This window comes from Giraffa tippelskirchi, chromosome 5 (genome assembly GCF_054371585.1).
Source record: "Giraffa tippelskirchi isolate mGirTip1 chromosome 5, T2T-mGirTip1v1.2.pri, whole genome shotgun sequence".
Classification (NCBI taxonomy): Eukaryota; Metazoa; Chordata; class Mammalia; order Artiodactyla; family Giraffidae; genus Giraffa; species Giraffa tippelskirchi.
This window is the reverse complement of record NC_137279.1, coordinates 145,592,970-145,608,533: the sequence shown is the minus strand read 5'-3', so window position 1 is coordinate 145,608,533 and position 15,564 is coordinate 145,592,970. Positions and strand designations below refer to the sequence as shown.

The following is a 15,564-nucleotide window of genomic DNA, read 5'->3' as shown; positions in this document are numbered from 1 at the left end:
GCATTCTTTGGCATTGCCTTACTTTGGGATTGAAATGAAAACTTACCTTTTTGAGTCTTGTGGCCACCTCTGAGTTTTCCAAATTTGCTGGCATACTGAGTGCAGCACTTTTGCAGCATCATCTTTTAGGAATTGAAATAGCTCAACTGGAATTCTACTAGCTTTGTTCATAGTGATGCTTCCTAAGGCCCACTTGACTTTGCATTCCTAGATGTCTGCCTCTAGGTGAGTAATCATACCATCATGATTATCTGGATCATGAAGATCTTTTTTGTATAGTTCTGTGTATTCTTGCTACCTCTTTTTAATATATTCTGCTTCTGTTAGGTCAATACCATTTCTGTCCTTTATTGTGCCTATCTTTGCATGAAAAACATCTATTTCTGCTTTATTGACTATGCCAAAGCCTTTGACTGTGTGGATCACAATAAACTGTGGAAAATTCTGAAAGAGATGGGAATACCAGACCATCTGACCTGTCTCTTGAGAAACCTGTATGCAGGTCAGGAAGCAACAGTTAGAACTGGACATGGAACAACAGACTGGTTCCAAATAGGAAAAGGAGTACGTCAAGGCTGTATATTGTCACCCTGCTTATTTAACTTATATGCAGAGTACATCATGAGAAACGCTGGGCTGGAAGAAACACAAGCTGGAATCAAGATTGCTGGGAGAAATATCAATAACCTCAGATATGCGGATGACACCACCCTTATGGCAGAAAGTGAAGAAGAACTAAAGAGCCTCTTGATGAAGGTGAAGAAGGAGAGTGAAAAAGTTGGCTTAAAGCTCAACGTTCAGAAAACTAAGATCATGGCATCTGGTCCCATCACTCCATGGGAAATAGATGGGGAAACAGTGGAAACAGTGTCAGACTTTACTTTTTTTGGGCTCCAGAATCACTGCTGATGGTGACTGCAGCCATGAAATTAAAAGACGCTTACTCCTTGGAAGGAAGGTTATGGCCAACCTAGATAGCATGTTTAAAAGCAGTGACATTACTTTGCCAACAAAAGTCCGTCTAGTCAAAGCTATGGTTTTTCCAGTGGTCATGTATGGATGTGAGATTTGGACGATGAAGAAAGCTGAGTGCCGCAGAATTGATGCTTTTGAACTGTGGTGTTGGAGAAGACTCTTGAGAGTCCCTTGGACTGCAAGGAGATCCAATCAATCCATCCTAAAAGAGATCAATCCTGGGTGTTCATTGGAAGGTCTGATGTTGAAGCTGAAGCTCCAATACTTTGGCCACCTCATGCGAAGGGTTGACTCATTGGAAAAGACCCTAATGCTGGGTAGGATTGGGGGCGGGAGCAGAAGGGGATGACAGAGGATGAGATGGTTGGATGGCATCACCGACTCGATGAACATGGGTTTGGGTAGACTCCGGGAGTTGGTGATGGACAGAGAGGCCTGGTGTGCTGCAATTCATGGGGTCGCAGAGAGTCGGACACGACTGAGCGACTGAACTGAACTGAACTGAACTTGCATGAAATGTTCCCTTGGTATCTCTAATTTTCTTGAAGAAATTTCTAGTGTTTCCCATTCTGTTGTTTTCCTCTATTTCTTTGCATTGATCGCTGAGGAAGCCTTTCTTATCTCTTCTTGCTATTCTTTCAAACTCTACCTTCAAATGGGTATATCTTTCCTTTTCTCCTTTGCATTTCGCTTCTCTTCTTTTCTCAGCTATTTGTAAGGCCTCCTCAGACAACCATTTTGTCTTTTTCATTGCTTTTTCTTGGGGATGGTCTTGATCACTGCTTCCCGTACAATGTCACGAACCTCCATCCATAGTTCATCAGGCACTCTGACTATCAGATCTAGTCCCTGAAATCTATTTCTCACTTCCACTGTATAATTGTAAGGGATCTGCTTTAGGTCATACCTGAATGGTCTAGTGGTTTTTCCTTCTTTCTTCAGTTTAAGTCTGAATTTGGCAATAAGGAGTTCATGATCTGAGCCACAGTCTGCTCCCGGTCTTGTTTTTGCTGATTCTCCATCTTTGACTGCAAAGAATATAATCAATCTGATTTCAGTGTTGACCAGCTGGTGATGTCCATGTGTAGAGTCTTCTCTTGTGTTGCTGAAAAAGGGTGTTTGCTATGACCAGTGTGTTCTCTTGGCAAAAATCTATTACCCTTTGCCCTGCTTCATTTTGTACTCTATGGCCAAATTTACCTCTTATCTATTTATAATGGTTTTAGTTGCTTTAGAATTGTCTGTCTTTTAGACTTCCAATAGGCTTATGTAAGTGGTTGGTCATCAGTCTTTATTATATATTTACCTTTCCTAGGGAGATTTTCTCCTTAAGATTCTTACTTCTTTTCCACTTATGGAAGAGCCTTTAACATTTCCTCTATTAAAAATGATAATCTTGCTCGTTAGAGTATTTTACGTTGCAGGATTTTCCCTTCAGCACTCTGTACATATTATGCCACTTCCTTCTGGCCCGAAAAGTTTCTGTGGAGAAATCAGCTGATAGCCTATAAGAATTCCCTTGCATATGACTCTGTTTTCTCTTGCTGCCTTTAACATTCTCTCTTATGTTTGACTTCTGCCATTTAATTATGGTATGTCTTGGTGTGGGTCTATTTTAGGTTCATCATGTTTGGGACCCTCTACAAAAGAGTCCAAAATGCAGTACTTGGGTGCAGTCTCAAAAAAGACAGAATGATCTCAGCTAATTTCTAAGGCAGACCATTTAACATCACAGTAATCCAAGTCTATGTCCCAACCACTGATGCTGAAGAACCTGAAGTTGACTGACCAGTTCTATGAACCCACAAGACCTTCTAGAACTAACACCAAAAAAAAAAAAAGCTGTCCTTTTCATCATAGGGAACTGGAATGCAAAAGTAGAAAGTCAAGAGATACCTGGAGTAACAGGCAAGCTTGCACTTAGAGTACAAAATGAAGTAGAACAAAGGCTAACATAGTTTTGTCAAGAGAATACACTGGTCATAGCAAACACCCTCTTCCAACAACACAAGAGATGACTCTCAACATGGACATCACCAAATGGTCAATACCAAAATCAGATTGATTATGTTCTTTGCAGTCAAAGATGGAGAAGCTCTATACAGTCAGTAAAAACGAGACCTGGAGCTAACTGGCTCAGATCATCAGCTCCTCATTGCAAAATTCAGGCTTAAATTGAAGAACGTAGGGAAAAACACTAGGGAATTCAGGTATGATCTAAATCAAATTTCTTATGATTGTATAGTGGTAGTGACAAATAGATTCAAAGGATTAGATCTGGTAGACAGAGTGCCTGAAGAACTATGGACAGAGGTTTGTAACATTGTATATGAGGTGGTGACCAAAATCATTCCAAAGAAAAAGAATTGCAAGAAGGCAAAGTGGCTGTCTGAGGGGGACAAATAGCTGAGGAAAGAAGAGAAGTGAAAAGCAAGGGAGAAAGGAAAGATATACCCAACTACATGCAGAGTTCCAGAGAATAGCAAGGAGAGATATGAAGGCCTTCTTAAGTGAACAATGCAAAGAAATAGGAAAAAAACAATAGAATGGGAAAGGTAGAGATCTTTCAAGAAAATTGGAGATATTAAGGATACATTTCATGCAAGGATGGGCATGATTAAGGACAGAAACGGTAAGGACCTAACAGAGGCAGAAGAGATTAAGAAGAGATGTCAAGAATGCACAGAAGAACTATACAAAAAAGGTCTCAGTGATTCAGATAACCATGATGGTGTAGTCACTCACCAAGAGCCAGACACCCTGGAGTGTGAAGTCAAGTGGGCCTTGGGAAGCATTACTACAAACAAAGCTAGTGGAGGTGATGGAATTTCCAGCTGAACTATTTCAAATCCTATAAGATGATGCTGTTAAAGTGTTGCACTCAATATGTCAGCAAATTTGGAAAACTCAGCAGTAGCTACAAGACTGGAAAAGGTCAATTTTCATCCCAATCTCAAAGAAGGGCAATGCCAAAGAATGTTCAAGCTATCTTACAATTATGCTCATTTCACATGCTAGTAAGGTTATGCTAAAATCCTTCAAGCTAGGTTTCAATGGTATGTGAACAGGAATTTCCAGATGCTCCAGACATCTGCCAGATGGGTTTAGAAAAGGCAGAACAACCAGAGATCAAATTGTTAACATTCATCGGATCATAGAGAAAGCAAGGGAATTCCACAAAAACATGCATTTCTTCTTCATTGACTACATTAAAGACTTAGACTGTGTAGATCACAACAAACTGTGGAACATTCTTAAAAATGTAGGAATACCAGACCACCTTACCTGTCTCCTAAGAAGCCTGTATGTGGGTCACGAAGCAACAGTTAGAACTAGACGTGAAACAATGGACTGGTTCAAAATTGGGGAAGGAGTATGACAAGGCTGTATAATGTCACCCTGCTTATTTAACTTACATACAGAGTACATCATGCGAAATGCTGGGCTGGATGAATCACAAGCTGGAATAAAGATTGCCGGGAAAAATATCTATAACCTCACATATGCAGATGATACCACTCTAATGGCAGAAAGTGAAGAGAAACTAAGGAGCCCCCCCTTTTTAATTAGTTTATTTTCTATTTTTTAACTTTACAGTATTGTATTTAAAGAGCCTCTTGCTCTTGATGAGGGTGAAACAGGAGAGTGAAAAAGATGGCTTGAAACTCAACATTCAAAAAACTAAGATCCAGTTCCATAGCTTCACAGCTTTAAAGGGGAAAAAGTGGAAGCAGTGATAGATTTTATTTTCTTGGGGTCCAAAATCACTATGGACGGTGACTGCAGCCGTGAAACTAGAGATGGAGGGATTAGAGCTGGAGCCCAGTGTGAGGCAGGACTTTCTCTCTGCTCAATGGCTACCAATGTCCAATCAGGGGTGGGGTCTGAGCCCAAGCTGCTGGAGCTGACACCCTAAGGGTTGAGGCCAAGCTGGTTCTCTTCCCTTTCAGTATGTTTTCCCCTCTATCTGCACTGGGACCTTTGCCCTAGAGTGGGGAAGTGCTGAGGTAAGTGGGGCTTGTGAGGGCTCTCTGCTCACCTTGTCTGCAGACGGAGGTCCCAGCTATCTCTGACACACTGCCTGTGAAGGCATCTACAACTGTTTCCTTTTTTCGGCTCAGACACAACCTGATGTACAAGTCTCCCTTTGTCCCTCATAGCACGTCACTGTCCTCAGCCTTCACCTTTCCTGCGCTTTTGTTGAACCTCATCCCTGGGCTACATGGACACTTGGCACATGATTGGGGGTAAGCTGTGGTGGAGCCACTGCTGTCCGAGACCTGAGAGCTACTTGAGATGTATTGCCTGAGTAAGTTCAGTAGTGGCTGCCACCCTCTCACCCAGGGTATGCCCTGGGACTAGGTCATCTCTGCACACCACAGTCGAGTCTTCTACCCACTCACTGCTGCCCCAGATCCAATGATACATCGTGATGTGGAATGAGAAGGACCAAAGCCTTTGCTCAGCTGGTGTGCATGCCAAGGAGGTTATGGAAAACCCAGGAGCCACTAGAGCACACCTCTGTCCGCCCTGCCTCAGGGGCAAGCTAGCATAGGAGTGCTCCTCACAGTTGTAGTCCAGGCTTCCCACAGCCATCCTGTTATCCCAGCAGTCCTTCAACCAGCCAAGAGGGCTTGTCTCCTCTGTATAGAAACCCAGGACAGGGGCACTCAATCTGTGGTTCTCATTGCTTATTTCACAGAATGAGTGTCCACCTGTGTGATCTTTCTTGTCCTCTGAGGTCCGCTCTCAGGAGCACACGACCTGACCTGATTGCCTTTTTTCCCCCTTCCTACCCAGTTATGTGTGTATCTTAACAGTCCTTGGAGTCTTTCTGCCAGTTTCCAGTGAAAACTGTCCCACATGTACATATATTTTGATGTGTTTGTTGGGGGAGGTGAGCTTCATGTCCTCTTACTCTGCCATACTGATTGATCCATTTTGGTAGTTTTTTTTTTTTTTTTTTTAAACCTAAATAAAGACTTCATTTGTCCTCTTTATTTCCACTTCCATAGAAAAAACTTTAATCTAACAATGAACCACAGGCTATCTTTTTCTGGTAGGCAAAGACAATAGGACTTCTTATATGTCAAGAAACTATTTGGTGAAATACTTAATAATTGTTCCTTCTTTTTGATTTGCTTATAAAAAGAAAAGGTAATAAGTTACTTAGACTTATCTAGGTTCTAATTCTAATTGGTAAATAGTAACATGAACCTTATTCAGTTCAGTTGCTCAGTCCTGTCTGAGCAACTCTTTGCGACCCCATGGACTGCAGCACACCAGGCCTCCCTGTCCATCACCAACTCTCAGAGCTTGCTTAAACTCATGTCCATAGAGTTGGTGATGCCATCCAACCATCTCATCTTCTGTCATCCCTTCTCCTCCTGCCTTCAATCTTTCCCAGCGGCAGGGTCTTTTCCAATGAGTCAGTTCTTTGCACCAGGTGGCCAAAGTATTGGAGCTCCAGCTTCAGCATCAGTCCTTCCAGTGAATATTCTGGACTGATTTCCTTTAGGATGGACTGGTTGGATCTCCTTGCAGTCCAAGGGACTCTCAGGAGTCTTCTCTAACACCACAGTTCAAAAGCATTAATTCTTCGGTCTTCAGTTTTCTTTATAGTCCAACTCTCATATCCATACATGATTACTGGAAAAACCATAGCTTTGACTAGATGAACCTTTGTCAGCAAAGTAATGTCTTTGCTTTTTAATATGCAGTCTAGGTCGGTCATAGTTTTTCTTCCCAGGAGCAAGCGTCTTTTAATTTCATGGCTGCAGTCACCATCTGCAGTGATTTTGGAGCCCAAGAAAATAAAGTCTGTCACTGTTTTCATTGTTTCCCCATCTATTTGCTATGAAGTGATGGGACTGGATGCCATGATCTTAGTTTTCTGAATGTTGAGTTTTAAACCAGCTTTCTCACTCTCCTTTTTCACTTTCATCAATAGTCCCTAACTTTAATTAGTAAATAATAATGTGAACCTTATTAGCTGCTTAATAAAATTTCAAAAGTAAAAATGATTAAAAAGCAACTAAAAGGGTTTTTCTTTCTTTTGTCTAATTTTATCTATCTAAGTAATTTATAGACTTCCCTTTGAATAAACTGCTTTGTGTTTATTTCTCATTGCATCTCCTACCCAATGAGTTCTGGTAAGGTATACTCCCTCCAGAAAAGGCAATAATCAATAATAAGAAGGATTTTGGAATGATTAATGCTAAAAATGTGACATTGACTTAGTCATGTAAATAGTAAAAGTTAAATATCTTCTATACCTGTTCTTACTCACCTGCAAGTCCTAAAAGAATGTAGGCCATAATGAACAGTATGAAGATCATGCAGCACAGCACATCTGTACAACTCCTAAAGATGAAGAGGAACAATGAATTAAAAGGATCCTGAGAAGACTCACATAGCATCCGTTTTCCTCCCTCTTATGGACTAAATGTGTCTTCCCCAAGTCCTTGTGTTGAAACCTAACCCCCAAGGTGATGGTATTAGAAGGTGGATGGGGAGGGGGGGAGAGAATTAAAAGGGATACAAAATGACTAATGTTTACTGCAAAAATATACATAGGAAGGCATAAAAAAAAAAATTGGGCTTCGCTCATGGCTCAGATGGTAAAGAATCTGCCTGCAATGCAGATCACCTGGGTTTGATCCCAGGGTTGGGAATATTCCTTGGAGAAGGAAATGGCAACCCCCTCCATTATTATTAATAATAATGGATAATAACAACAGTGATATGCCTTTTTATACTTAATAATTCTAAAAGGTAGATCAGATGTATTTCTACAATAAAAGACTTAAACAGCAGAGAGTGGTTATAGTTCTGTGATTAAAGAAGTTCCTCCAAAGCTGTTAGCATTTATTCTCTTGATTCTTTATTTGTAATTTTTTTTAGAAGTTAGAGTACACTGACATCAAAAAATTCTTTTATTTGAAATTGTTATTTGAAAAGTTATTTGATTTTATAATTTTCTCCTTCAGGTTTCCCAGTACATGACATAATAAAAAAAAAAATTAGCCATTTCCATTCCTCTCTTTCTCCATTATCCTTCTACGTGCACATATAAAGGATATTCTGATTAAATAAAAGATTGACTACATAAGCTTTCTATGAGGAACAGAGTTGCAACTATTCAAACAACAATGTCTATAATGCATTATGAAACGAAATGCTCTAAACTGTAATTTTCCAGCTATTCTGTAAGCTGGATATTGTGAAATGAGATTTAGAGAAAATTTGGCTCAGAGAGGCATGGTAATTTTCAAAGGGATCACAAGTCAAACCAGTATCCAGTAGGGAAACTCAGGTTTTTATCTAAAGTATTTCCTACTTCCAATATTAAATTTTGTTCAGCTTGTAAGGGGTCTAGAAGGTCAAAACTTGTCTTAAAAGTAAGAAAAAAATACAATCTGTTGAAACTTAATGAAGAATCTATTAGGAAAGAGACAGAGCAATGTATTTGACAGGATTAAAAGATGCACATGAGAGTTTTCATAGCAAAAACTTCTTGTTCTAGAGGTTAGATGGATATGTTCCAATCTTTTAGCACAGACAGGCTGAAGTAACATTCTATTTTTAGTGGTGGTAATAGCAATAATAATGAATAATAATTGTACAGTAACAGACACAGTAATACCTTATATATTGATAAAGCCCTGTTATACTTTTACTGCTTTCACTTACATAAGTTTGTGAGTTTCCTACCTTTGGGTTTTTCAGGGTAGTGAGGTGAGTTGCCTTATATAAGGTCCACGAGAGAGAAGTAGTTGCAGAGGCAGACAAACATCTAAGTCTCCTATACCCAATCTTTTTCACTTAGTGGTTATTCTGCTATGATTACAACTTTCTAGAAAGACTCCAATTAGCCATATTGAAAACTCCACACATATCCTTATTACTCCACCTCACAACAGGAAATGGATCCATCATAGAGAAAACTAATCACAGTCAATTCAATAACAAACCAGTACTTGTTTAAATCAAATTTCAACCTAGGAATTTAAAATTTCACAGGGACTGAAGAACTATGAGAATAATAAAAAGAGAAAAAAAAAAGATAATCTGGATTTCTTTGTTTAACAATCACTGAAGGCAAAACCTGCTAGAGAGTGAGGAAAGGATCTGGTTTATTTGCATTTTGACACATCCTACTCAAGATCAGTTTTCATCCTGTCAGGGTAGTTGCTAAATAGTATGATACCTAAGAAGCAATGCCTGCAGGCAAAGAACTAAGGAAGAGAAAACTAGAACACTGATAAGCTTTTATTAGAAATCTTGAAGTTGTCAAAGCCCTTGTGTGTAATCATAACTACCAAGGAGAGAGGGATATAGTCAGAAGCACTAGCCAGGCTGGCCAATATCCTGTAATATTATATGTATGATATGTTTGTATCTACATGGCTACATCATAGATAATATACATTATACTGCATGTTTATAATGACTATTATATAGCATGATAATGTTTTCTATTTATATTATGTAGTCAGCACAGGAAGAGGTAAACATACTAGAAAGATGAGTTAAAGAAACTTACCAATTAAAAAAAATAAAGCACAAGGAAAGAAGCAGAGCCAAAAGGAAATTTCTAAGAAATAAAACCCACATTGCTCGACTACTGGTCCTGATGAATGGCATCAATCAGAGTTTTGGTCTGTGGGGGGTTTATAACAACAGCAACAACAAGGGGGGTTTATACTATGATTTCTCTTTCTTTCTTGCACCAAGAACATGCCACAGCACCAGGGGCTACTGTGCACCCACACAACCACTCTCTATCCACTCTCCTAGCAGTCTAGTCTCTCACTAGAGAGGGGTAACATTTTAATTCACACCCTGAGATGTCTGGGGATTCTATTCTGGGACCAGGCAGGATAATGTATTCAAATCTACTTTTCCTTTTCTGGACCACTACTTTAGAAAAATAGCAGACCATACCACACACCATGACTAGACTGGTTAATTTCATAGTATTTAAACATGGAAGAGCATTGAACAAAGTGGAAGAGTTTGAAGAATTCAAGAGTTTCAAAAAAGTAGGAAAGTTTTTCTAAATTAAAAATTCTTATTTCTGAATTTGCTCCTCTAGTGATTTTATTCCCTTTGTTGTTAATTTTTTTTTCTTTTAAAATTAGCTGTGTGTATGTGTGAAACATCTATTTCTTTCCACTTCTTATTTCTCTCCATATTCCCTGCTGGAAAAAAGTCACTGCTTAGAAAATTATTGGAAAATTGAATATAAAAAATATAAAATATAGCTTGGGCACCATTTTGGGAGTCAGCAACACAGCAGAAGCTTAATTCAAATTTTATAAGTTATAAAGTGTCATCATTGTTTCTTTCTTTGATGTCAAGGCATCTTTACAATCCCAAATGTTCTGTGGAAAATGAGTTATTTTTTTAAAAAAAACCAACTGCTTAGTTTGGATAATTTTGAAGACTCTTAAGATAGGAATTGAGGTAACTGGGTGATACAAGCTCGTGGTTTAAAATCATTCTGAATCATATTCTAGGTAGAGGTCTGTCATAGCTGTACATTTTCCTCAGTTGGGTCACTGAGAGCAAACAAAGTCCCTTTATTGTTTAAAAGTTGCAATGTTTCTCCACTACTTGTTTAATAATTTCCAAATGTCTTAGCTTTATGTTTAAGAAAATACAATTTCAATCCTAGTTCAAGCCTCAGACTACCTTTCTAGTTTTTCTCCCCCTATTCATCTCCTGTGCTTCAACCAACTTGGACTTTTTCATTCACTGCATACCTAACGTGGAGAAGGCAATGGCACCCCACTCCAGTACTCTTGTCTGGCAAATCCCATGGACGGTGGAGCCTGGTAGGCTGCAGTCCATGGGGTTGCTAAGAGTTATACACGACTGAGCGACTTCACTTTCACTTTTCACTTTCATGCACTGGAGAAGGAAATGGCAACCCACTCCAGTGTTCTTGCCTGGAGAATCCCAGGGACGGGGGAGCCTAGTGGGCAGCCGTCTATGGGGTCACACGGAGTTGGACACGATTGATGCGACTTAGCAGCAGCAGCATACCTAATGAACTCTCCCTTGACAACATTCAGGGTTCTCTGTTCATGGTTGCTTTAAGACTCATTCTACTAGGATACAATATGTCCCAATTTGCATGAAATAGCCAGGATTTAAACCTATTATCCTGGAATAACAATCAACAGTGCTTACTTTTACTATCAAAAGCACTCCAGTCTGGATCTCTACCCCATCTGTTAAAATCCCATTCTTCATATAGTAGGATTCCCTTCATTTTCTGGTGCTGAATAACATTCCATTGTAACCCATTCATCTGTCAATGAACATTTAATTATTTCCATATCTTGACTATCGTGAGTTATGTTGCAGTGAACATGCAGATACCTATTTGAGCTCCTGATTTCAATTCTTTTGGACAACATGCAGTGAACTTGCAGATATACATCTGAGGTTCTGATTTCAACTCTTTTGGACAACATGAATAAACCTAGAGGACAGGACCTTATGCTAAGTGAAATAAGCCAACCACAGAGAGACAAATAACTGTAGAATTCCACTAATTTGAGATATCTAAAATAGTCAAATTCATAGAAACAGAAAGTAGAATGATGGCTGCCAGGGGCAGGGGAGAGGGGCAAATGGGGAGTTGTTATTCAGTGGCTCTGCGTTTTGATTATGCAAGATGAGTAAGTTCCAGAGGTCTGTGGTACATTGTGTATATTTTTTTAACATCACTGTGTTGGGTACTTAATATTCTGTTAAGAGGGTAGGTCTTACATTAAGTGTTCTTACCGCAATTAAAAAAATAAAACAGCATGGAAGACATAATAATGACTGGAGGCTTCAGTTTACAGGAATGTATTTGTTCAAGGTCATGTGTTATTGAATTTAAAATTTTGCTATGAACAAGCTTAATATGGGTATTAAATAACTGGTTTTAAATGCGAAAATTGTATTCAGCTAAGAAAATCAAAATCCCAACTTTCAAATAAGTTAAAATGTCACCTCCTTCATGCAGTTTTCAGCTAAAAGAGATCCTTCTCAGCTCTGTAGACTCACAGACACTTTGTACATCTTTAAGGCAATTATCTTTTAACTATTATAATCTAGTGCCTGCATGCTTTCACTCAGTCATGTCTGACTCTTTGTGGCACCATGGACTATAGTCCGCCAGGCTCCTCTGAAGGAATTCTCCAGACAAGAACACTGGAGTGGGTAGCCATTTCTTTCTCCAAGGGATCTTCCCAAACCAGGGATCAAACCCACATCTACTGAGTATCCTGCACTGCAAGTGGATTCTTTACTGCTGAGCCATCAGGGAAGCCAATTATAATCGAGATGGGGGTGCAAACTACAGCCCATGGGCCAAATCTGGCCTGCTGCCTGCTTTTGTACAGCTTTTTTGTGAGCTAAGAATGGATTTTACTTTTTAAAAATAGTTTTAAAAATCAAGAGTATTTTGTGATATAAGAATTATACAAAATTTAAATCTCAGTGTCCATAAATACAGATTTTTGGAAAATAGCTACATGCATTTACATATATATTGTTTATGCCTACTTATGTGCCACAATGACTGGGTAGTCACAACAGAAACCATCTGGCCTGCACAGCCTAAAATTTACTACCTAGATTTTTATAGAAAAGGTTTGCTGACCTCTGATCTAGGCCATAATGTCCTTTTACGGCAGTAGTTAAGCACAGAGTGTTATGTGCCACAGACAAATGGCAATCTATGTCCTATGAATGATTAGTAAGACACACCTGTAACTGACAGGCCAATACATCATAAGCAGGCTCTGGTGAAACTCAAAGTGCTGTATTTCAAATTTCAGATCTTCCTTTCTGGAAGGGGATAAGGCCTATATAGTGAATATGTTGTCTAAGGATTTAATTTTTGGGTTAAGCTTAAGTCTGCTACCTAGACATTTCAATCTCCTATAAAATAAATCATAAAAAAATTAAATTCAATTCAGAGGTAATAAGAGAGTTTTGTTTCTTAAGTTTACATTTCACTTCCACACTGGTTCTTCTTTCCTACAACTGTCATTCTGCCTCTTTTGTTCAGGGACAGCTTTCTATCTTCATTCAGAAACTGATTCATTTACTAGTTTTCTTTGTGGCAGCTGAAATTTCAATGATATCAACCATCCCAAAAGGTCATTAATATCAAGCATTAGAGCAAGAATGGAGGTCTTAAAAGTCATTTTTCTCTGACAGATCATCCATTCATGCCTAATGAGTCAGTTTAGGGGCTGTCCACTGCCCATGAATTTAGTCTGATGATCACCTCTTATTTGAAAGTTCGTGGTGTCACCTGAGTACATCTGTCTATGACATGGCTGCATTGATAACCCACAGTTTTGAAGCACTTCTCCTCTGTAGTTTGGTTGGCACCTGCATGATGCCATTAAGTCACCCGTTACCTCTCAGTTTCTTACTGCAGAAGTCTGTTCCAGAAAATTGAATGGTTGCTTCACTTCCCAGAGGCTTTATTAAAAGACAGTTAATTTGGGGGCCATTCTCTAAGCTCCACCGAGATACTTGGCAAACTGTAGAATGTGGCATGAATTAAATCAAGCTAAATGATGCTTTGTCAGCAGACTCAAAACATTTGGGAGCTATGTGAGGTACAGATCTGTGTAAGTTAAAAATTCTTCTATTCTGCCACCCTTCACTATTAATAGAGAATCTGATGATTGGTGATAAGAGCATTTTCTAAGAGTTGTGTTTGAAGGAGTTAACTGTAACCTTCCCCTTTCCCTCCAGCTTCTCTTTTTTTCCAGACATATTGTCTAAAAGTTCTCTACTGTTCTATTCCCACAGCTTTAGAAAATACCATATATACCATTTGGGGGTGTGTGTGAAAGTTGAGGTTTTAGAAATAAGCACATTACACCAGCCATTTCTACAAGTATGATAAAAGGTTAAAAAATTATCTTGAAGACAACAGTTTTCTGACCTAGTTTACGGCCGCCACTGCCGTATTTCCTCGGGCGCCTTTGCCTAGGTGGTTTGTAAGCATTGGTGGTGGCCGAATCGCTTTGTGATAGAGGAGTAAACTTGGTGGGCTTGGATGAACCGCGCTCCTGGTGGAGGCAGGGGAACCAAGTAGGTGCCATGGCCAGTACAGTGGTAGCAGCTGGAGTGACCATTGCTGCTGCAGGATTTGCAGGTCGTTATGCTTTGCAAGCCATGAAGCATATGGAGCCTCAAGTAAAACAAGTTTTTCAAAGTCTACCGAAATCTGCCTTCAGTGGTGGCTATTACAGAGGTGGGTTTGAATCCAAAATGACAAAACGGGAAGCAGCATTAATACTAGGTGTAAGCCCTACTGCCAATAAAGCCAAAATAAGAGATGCTCATCGACGAATTATGCTTTTAAATCACCCAGACAAGGGAGGATCTCCTTATATAGCAGCCAAAATCAATGAAGCTAAAGGTTTACTAGAAGACCAAGTTAAAAAATGAAGTAAATGTATGATGATTTTAAGTTCTTATTCACTTATGCGTACCAGCTTTTTATAACAAAATGCCTCAAACCTAAAAAAAAAAAAAAATTATCTTGAAGAATTACACCATTACATAATCAGAAAATAGGAAGGTACAATGAGCTTTTAATCACATGAACTCAATATTTTCAGGTGCTCAAACTGAATACAAGTGTTTTTATTTTCTTAAAAAAATTTAAGAATGACTTTACAGTTATATTTACTTTAAAAGATAATTTTGACACCCAGTCATTGAGAAGAGAGTGTTAGTTTTATGGGACTGTCTTTTTTTAGTACGTCTAAAACTGTTGCTGAAAATGAAATATACCAAATAGCATAATACCCTAAGAAATCATACAATGATACTGATAATTTTTTTTGAATTGATTAGAATATTTAAGATGATATTTCCATATTGTACCTGCATTATTTAGTTCTTTTGGATAACTGAATCTTAAAATCTTCCTCTATCCTATATTTCTCCTATATTGTTTGCACTTGGGTTTCCAATGTCTTTAGAGAGTAGCTTTAACTGGTTATATTTTCTATCTGTAAAGGGGAAATAAAACCTTATTTTTAAATACAGAAGTTTAAGTGATGTCTATATCAATGTCTCTTTTATTTAAAATGGAATAAGTTCAGACAAAATTGATCTTAACTATATTATTCACCGTCTTTGTAAAACCTGCATTATAGTTAAGAATGTGTCAGTGAGAGGAAACCACTCAGAAAATTGCTAGTCAAGTGAAAACTAGATCATAGTTATTGCCTACAGTACAACTGGTATCATCAAAGAGGTCCTAGGAGAACCAACTGAGAACAGCCTTGGGAATTGGTCCAAAAGTTTACAGAGACTTCGTAACAGTTTGGAGAAGGAAATGGCTACCCACTCCAGTATTCTTGCCTGGGAAATCCCATGGACAGAGGAGCTTGGCAGGCTACAGTCCATGGGGTCACAAAAGAGTCAGACATGACTTAGTGACTGAGGATGCACATATATCAGTTCAAAATGCTCTTTAATCTTCTTGGAATAGGTTAACATCCCTCTACATAGAAACACAGAGTAGGTGCTCAAGAATATCTGTTTAAACAG

At 38.8% G+C, this 15,564-nt stretch overlaps 1 protein-coding gene and 1 pseudogene across 23 annotated transcripts in view; one reads left to right on the top strand and one right to left on the bottom strand.

The window, feature by feature from the left end:
• The window catches only part of SLC44A5 (solute carrier family 44 member 5), a 471,569-nt gene that overhangs the window by 104,134 nt on the left and 351,871 nt on the right, over positions 1-15,564 (bottom strand). For 20 of the 22 annotated variants that reach the window (XM_081490175.1, XM_081490170.1, XM_081490185.1 and 17 more), the window contains one exon: positions 7,265-7,338. In XM_081490175.1, coding sequence (XP_081346301.1) covers positions 7,265-7,338 — 74 coding nt within the window. Of the gene's footprint in view, positions 1-7,264; positions 7,374-15,564 lie in introns of all 22 variants that reach the window. The other 2 variants (XM_081490188.1, XM_081490187.1) reach the window with 1 other exon arrangement.
• Positions 10,092-14,451, top strand: LOC145506176 (mitochondrial import inner membrane translocase subunit TIM14 pseudogene; annotated as a pseudogene). The gene has a single exon (XR_014053593.1). The product of XR_014053593.1 is annotated as a mitochondrial import inner membrane translocase subunit TIM14 pseudogene (transcript).